Below are 7,165 nucleotides of genomic sequence, written 5' to 3'. Positions count from 1 at the left end.
TTTAAATAAATAATATATTCTTACATTGTAAAAAATAGCCTAATAATTTAAAACTTATTGGTCCTTAAATTATTCGCTATTCTCTTTTAAACTACACTAATCACTATGGTGATTTACTATTCTCTTTGAATGTCGGTTTCTCCCTTCTAATTTAAATAAATAATATATTCTTACATAGTTAAAAAATAGCCTAATAATTTAAAACTTATTCAAATATTTTAAACGTAAACCATTGATAACTAATAAGTCATACCGAAACAAATTTTGGAGTTTTAATATTGTAAATAAAAAATAGATATGATTTGAAAGAAATATCCTGCTAAAAGTGATAAACTAAGTTTTTACGGTAATTAACAAAATGAATAAATATTTGACATTAATAAAACCATTAAACAATATGTTATCCCAAAAACAAAGACAATCTAAACAATGCTTGTGTTGCTGTTCTTTTTAGAGGATCGTGCCTGATAATCCCTTGCTTTGTGGGTGAGACATTTTGCATCGAGATATGTATAAACAATGTATGAATAAACTCAAAAAAAAAAAAAAAAAACTCCTTTTATTTATATTTGTTTTATTTGAGTTGATAAAAAGAATATTATATTGTTAAAATTGCGCATAGTAAAAGCATAACTAAATGTTCCGGCCAAGAGACGCGCTATTGTTTTTTTCTAGGTCAAGCCTCAAAGTCAGAGCATTCAAGAGTGTAATCTGTCGTCCTAGCTCTAGGGTTTTGGGTTTTATACTTTTGTGTTTATGGGCTTCGTGGGCCCCGCGATTTTCGAGATTCTCCTTAACCGCTCTTATCCTGAAGCCATGGGGTGAGTGGTTGTTAGTCAAGTCGGTATTTTACCGAGAATGCCTTTACAAGGGGACCTGTCGGGAAAACGGCGAATTCCCTCGCGGGTGCATGTAATTGGGGTTAGAACCGAGTTGCCACACCCTGTGACGGTCCAGTCGGGTATTAGACGAGTAGAGGGTCTAGTCGGGATTTTACCTAGACGATATACTAGTCGAGTTTTTACCTAGACGGTATACTAGTCGGATTTTTACCTAGACGGTACACTAAATATATAAAAAGAATAAGATATTTGGAAGTTATGTTTTTAGTAAAGAAAGGTGTAGGTAAATGAGAGATGGAGTCGAAAAGATCCTAGTTTGTTTGGGCTCTGGCCTTTGTATGTTTGCTACTTTTCTTGAAGACCAAAGAAAAGAAAACCTTTGTAAGGAAGGACGCCTGCATTTCCACTTCGGGAGCAAGAAATTGACTCCGAGATGCAACCTTCTTCATCAGTATCCAACCCCACCCCCAACTATTCATAAAGCGAGAACGGATAAAATAAAACTCCTTTGAAAAAGCGCAAGTGGGGGAGGGATTAATACAAAGAATCTTAATCCACACAAACCAAAGAAATTAAAAACCTTTCTCTCTGGTTTTAGTTTTCCTCATACATAGCCGCCATGCCAGGTAGAACTAGTGAGCAAGGCAAGGCAAGGAATGTGAGTAACTGATCTACAAGGCAATGGCATTTCCCTCATAACCTCTCCCATAGCCCCTACTCCATTCAAAAAAAACCACCCCCAAAAGCAACTTCAATTTTTCCACCATGGAGAAATTACCCATCCCATCACTATTATAAAACCTAGTTATTATAAAAAGCCATCCCATTTCCCCAAAATTTGAAGTAATTGTGCAACTGCAATGCATTGAAGAGGAAGCATAAAAAACAAAACAAAACAAAACCCCAACCCATCATAATTGTTCCCTGAAAGAACAATGCTCCCCATCCCTTGCATTCTTTTAATGTGCCTCCTCAACTCTCTCACACCTCAAGTTAATGCTGTCCTCAACCTCACCGTACCCCACCAACACCCCGAAGCCGTCGTCCATGAACTCCAACGGTAAAAAAAAAAAAAAAAATTTTTTTTTTTGAGGAACCCACATTATGTTTCTCTTTTTCTAAACACTAGTTCACTGACATTGTTGCAGGAAAGTAAACGCGTCGCTATGGAGAAGACAAATGCTGGCGAAAGACCAGGCCACGTGTCTGACCGGAAACCCCATCGACGACTGCTGGCGGTGCGACCCGAACTGGGCGGCGAACCGGCAGAAGCTGGCGGACTGCGGCGTGGGGTTCGGGCGCGACGCCCTCGGCGGCAAGGGCGGCCAGATCTACGTGGTGACGGACTCCTCCGACCGAGACCCGGCGAACCCCGTTCCGGGGACGCTCCGGCACGCGGTGATCCAAGACGAGCCTCTGTGGATCGTGTTCGGCGGCGACATGACGATCACGCTGAAGCACGAGCTGATCTTCAACAGCTTCAAGACGGTGGACGGGCGCGGCGCCAACGTGCAGGTGAGCGGGCACGGGTGCATCACGCTCCAGTACGTGTCGAACATCATCATCCACAACATCCACGTGCACCACTGCACCCCCTCCGGGAACACCAACGTCCGCGCCAGCCCCACGCACGTCGGCTGGAGAGGGAAATCGGACGGCGACGGGATTTCCATCTTCGGCTCCCGGAAGATCTGGATCGACCATTGCTCCCTCTCTTACTGCACGGACGGCTTGATCGACGCCATCATGGGGTCCACCGGAATCACCATCTCCAACAGTCACTTCGCGCACCACGACGAGGTTATGCTTCTTGGACACGACGATAAGTACTTGCCCGACAGGGGAATGCAAGTTACCATCGCCTTTAATCACTTCGGGGAGGGTTTGGTGCAGCGCATGCCACGCTGCAGACTCGGTTATATCCACGTGGTGAATAATGATTTCACCCAGTGGCAGATGTATGCTATCGGCGGTAGCGCTAACCCCACCATTAACAGCCAGGGGAATCGTTACACCGCTCCCGCCGACCCCGATGCCAAAGAGGTTCTTTTTTTTCATTTTCACTTTTTTTATTAACTACTTTTTCTGTTTACTGCATCTCATCATGTCTCATGTCTCTTTGCGCTTCTTTTTTTTTTTTTTTTTCTTTCTTTGTTTGACTCCTGTTTGAAACGAATATATGCTTGTGAATTTGTGGTGTTGTACGCGCGTGGGAGGCGCGTGAGGTGGATTTGGTAATGACCGTGAGACGGTGCAGGTGACGAAGCGCGTGGACACGGACGATAGAGAGTGGAGTGGTTGGAATTGGAGGACAGAAGGGGATATAATGGTAAATGGAGCGTTCTTTGTGCCTTCCGGTGCGGGGGTCAGTGCTCAGTACGCGGAGGCCACCAGTGTGCAACCTAAATCCGCCGTGCAAATTGACCAGCTCACTATGTATTCCGGTGTGTTTGGTGATCCCAGGTAATATTATTATTTTATTATTATATGGACTTTTTAATTGGAATAATCTGCTGCGTTGCGCCTATACGCTATACCTACAACGGGCATTACCTGTCATCTTAACTGTCCTTAAAAAGGGTAATCTGGTTAATACGCGAGTGGGAAAAGGCTAAGGGCGTCTTTGGAGTATAATTAAATTACGGGAATGTCCCTGACCTGACCCACATGCCCCCCGCAATGTTCCTTTAAATCTGTGAAAGGACGCGGGGTCACAGAATGCCAACTGTGCGCTACAAGCCTACAAGTGGTGCCGATTCTCATTGGTTCCAGTTCTGTGAAAAAGCTAGCTGTGTGGAATATTGTATGTTTTTTTATGTGCTTCCACTTTCACATCTTGTTTCCTAAACTTAGGTTCATGCTAAAACTCACTTTACGTTATTGAATTATTGGGAGTAGCCCAACATTAAGATCGGGATCAGCAACGTTAATTGGTAGTAATTTGGAAAATCGGGGGAAAGTGGGGCTTTTTGGGGGGATGCACGTGATCGCGAGGTCATTGGGAAAGGGGAATCTCTAGCTCATGGGCCAACAGCAGCCTTATTTACAGTTCATTTGTCTTCGTTCATCTTTTTCTTCTAAAGTTCACCATGCACGACACTAGATTAAATCTTTTTTTATTTCTTTTCAAAGCACAAAACTTTGTTTTGATCCCCTTTGCATATGTGGGTAGGGTGGGTGTTGTGTTTCTTATAAACCCCCTCTTGGCCCATGCTACCTATGTTATTCTAGAATTGGAAGGAAGTGAACTAGTGAAGTTCAGAAACTATGATCGAGCCTCCTCCATTCATATTCAATAATTAAATTACTCTCTCGGTTCATTTTTATAATCCATTAAATTTTTTCACGAAAAACATCTTTAATTGAAATCATTTCTTTTTAATTTAATAAGTTGTTGATAGAGATAGTTTTGAAAAATAATAATATAAATTTAGAACAAATTTAATTTTACCAAGTTTCTTAATCATAGTAAATTAGGTAATGGAGAGAGTAACTAGGAAGCAAAAAAGGAAAGGCAAAAAATGGAGTGGTGTCTAGGGTTGGAGCGTAGAGCAGTAAGTGTTTAAGAGAGAGCGGCCCCCACGTCAGATGTTTTGGCTGAAATTATGTACCTTTTTATCTGCTTTCCAGCCGGTAAGTGTGGGACCTTTCATAGCATAACACTAACGTGTCTTGGGTCCATTTCTGATTCGACAATCGACACATACCAGTCACAACTTACTCGCCAAATGAGCATCTCGATCATAATTTGGAAAACTCGCTCTTGCTGTCACCACCCTTGTTAACCTTTTTATTTATTGCCGTTTAGTCCACATGCATGATTATGATTAAGCAGCTCTAGGGTTAGGGTCCATTGATTTTTTATCTCAAGTGTATACCAAGTGACAACCATTCTCTAGGATAGTTTTATAATTTGAATAGTACAATGGCCCTACATCTAGTTTGAATTGTGAATATCTAGTGACTCTTGTTTAGCTTAAGTAGCCGCTACCCGGAGTCTACCATCATTTAAATAGGAAATGAGATTCACCAAATCATTTGGTTAGTTAGTTCTACATGAATTTCACACACTCAATAATAGTGTGTGAAAAGGAAATCCTACTACTCATTAGCATCTCTCTTATGAATTTCAAACTACCACCTAAACTAATTTATTTCGAATTTGACTTCTTTGCCTTATTTTCTGAATCTAGTCACCTATGTTCTTTAACACATGTGCATCTCTCTTATCCCCTGTTCTTTTCCATGTATGCTTTGAGCCTTTGACTCATTCTTACACAATTTCCGGGCCAAAACCCCATCTTTCTTACGTCTGAGATCCACTCATTTATTCCTACTCTCGTCGTTATGCTCCTTTTAATTAATTGCGATTACGGCGGCAAGAATTGAGCATTCACACTCTAGAAAGGAAGGATCACTTACCTCCCCCAACAAATTAATATTAGTAACAGGAGTTAATTAAAATAAGCTTCTTCCTAAGTTGAAATTAATTTATACATGAGTTAATATTTTTTTGAAAAGACTTATAGGAGAAAGTTTCTGCAAAATAGTTTATACATAAATTAAGTTTAGCTTACAAAGAAATTTATTTCATTTTTTTATTTTTATATTTTACTAAGGAAAAAGTACTTAGCTGATTGTACCTTTTCTTCAAGTTGAAGCCAATATGATGATTTGATGTAGTGAAGGATCTAAACAGGATACGGCCTTATACATAGTGTGTTTTAAACAAGATGTTTGTCTTTGCTTCAATTTGAAGCTAATGCCTTTTCTCTTTTATTTCCTGTTGTTAGCTCTATGTTTCCAGTCCATGCATACCAAACCAAAAAAGTAGCTTTGTTGAAGTTCTCATGACTTAATTATTGAAATAGGGATAATGGGGATTTATATCCGGGTTTCAACGGTGGTGGGACCGTGACCGGAGCCACCAGCAAAGGCAACAGCGCGGGGTCCACCAGCAGTGACGATGGGGACTTCTTCGGGATGATATTCAAAGGTAGTAGCAGCAGCCAAGCACCAGCACCATCACCTTCTTCGTCCATTGTGTTTGTTTCAACCTTTTTGTCCCTTTTCATTATTTTCATTTTGGACTCTACCACCAAACATGCTCTTCTATTATCATTACTATGATGATCACACCATTGCAAGTGGGAACTGCCAAAACCAGTTCCTCTCATTCCCAAAAAATTACCTAAAGGAAAAGAATGATCAAAGTTTCTAAAATTTGTTTTTTAGTTTAGAAACTAGGAATGATATTTTAGTTAATGTACACAGCTCTCGAAAGTTATTACTGGAATCAAAATAGAGCTAGGTGCAATATCATTATGATTGGTCATCGCCTCAAATGTATAGTTTAATTCAATGTATTATTCATTTCAGTTTGCCTTCTGTTAATCTGCCATGGCATCATATTCTTCTGCATACTCATTTCAACTATCAACTTTAACCATTTTAATTTCATAGCATAGGCGTAAACTCATTTTGTAAAATGCTTCATGATTATTCATAATGCAAGCACAGCCTCATGCTTAGATCACGTGCTCACAAAAATGTGGATACATTTTTTTGTTTTACTTTCAAATTTTTGACAGGACATAATATAGATATGAAAAGCATCAATGATCACAAAAATTATCCTATTTGTTTTTATAATTTAAAAATACTTCATTTTTTTTTATCTTCAAAAGTGATTATAATTAATATTTAATGATAGATATAAATCGTAATAAAAAAATTAGATGCTTTCAAGTTAGAGGAATCAAAGTAAGAAAAAAGCAATTAGGAGACTAGAATTGAATTTGATTTTTTTTAAATGACTGAAAGCATCTTTTTATCCAATTAAAAAAAACAATCGTTGTATCTATTTTTCTGAAAAGCTCTTTTGAATTTTCTCATAAATCGTTTATTTATTTTACTCTTATCTTTTAATAAAGGTTATAATTAAAAATATTTAATGTGATTTTAATTTTTACATAATTAGAGAAGTATAATTTTTTTTACAAACTGAACAAATATAAAACGAATAGAAGTAGTATCAAAATAGTTACATGATTTCTTAAAACTTACTTTATTTTGGAAAAATTATTAAGATGATGTTGCTAGCTGGAACCCCACATGATGTAGTGAGAATTCTTAATGTATTTCTATTGTATATATTAATAATTATCGAGAAGAGTTTATGTTAAAAAAATATCAATAAGAGTTTAATTTATAATTGTATGTAGAGATGTATAAATGGATCTTGATGCTTGAGTGTAGATAGTTTTGTATCGTTTCTATAAATTGATCGGGTTGGATTGGGATTCTTTACATTCTAATACTCG

General features: G+C 38.5%; 1 protein-coding gene across 1 annotated transcript; it reads left to right on the top strand.

Annotated features, from left to right (window-relative positions):
* The first annotated feature begins 1,095 nt into the window (after positions 1-1,095).
* Positions 1,096-6,236, top strand: LOC109796195 (putative pectate lyase 18). Its single transcript, XM_020355867.3, has 4 exons — positions 1,096-1,902; positions 1,991-2,885; positions 3,100-3,305; positions 5,714-6,236. The coding sequence occupies exons 1-4, from the start codon at positions 1,778-1,780 to the stop codon at positions 5,970-5,972; spliced, it is 1,485 nt and encodes a 494-aa protein (XP_020211456.1). The 5' UTR covers positions 1,096-1,777; the 3' UTR covers positions 5,973-6,236.
* Positions 6,237-7,165: the final 929 nt, after the last annotated feature.

The sequence above is a fragment of the Cajanus cajan genome, chromosome 7 (genome assembly GCF_000230855.2).
Source record: "Cajanus cajan strain Asha chromosome 7, NIPB_CcT2T_4, whole genome shotgun sequence".
Taxonomy (NCBI): domain Eukaryota; kingdom Viridiplantae; phylum Streptophyta; class Magnoliopsida; order Fabales; family Fabaceae; genus Cajanus; species Cajanus cajan.
The sequence above is the reverse complement of the archived record's forward strand: the minus strand, read 5'-3'. Positions and strand labels throughout refer to the sequence as shown.

Bases quoted from the DNA above. Each gene is read 5' to 3' on its own strand.
- LOC109796195 (XM_020355867.3), top strand. From the start codon at position 1,778: ATGCTCCCCATCCCTTGCATTCTTTTAATGTGCCTCCTCAACTCTCTC. The intron at 2,886-3,099 runs GTTCTTTTTTTT...GAGACGGTGCAG, and splicing joins CCGACCCCGATGCCAAAGAG to GTGACGAAGCGCGTGGACAC. The intron at 3,306-5,713 runs GTAATATTATTA...TTATTGAAATAG, and splicing joins GGTGTGTTTGGTGATCCCAG to GGATAATGGGGATTTATATC.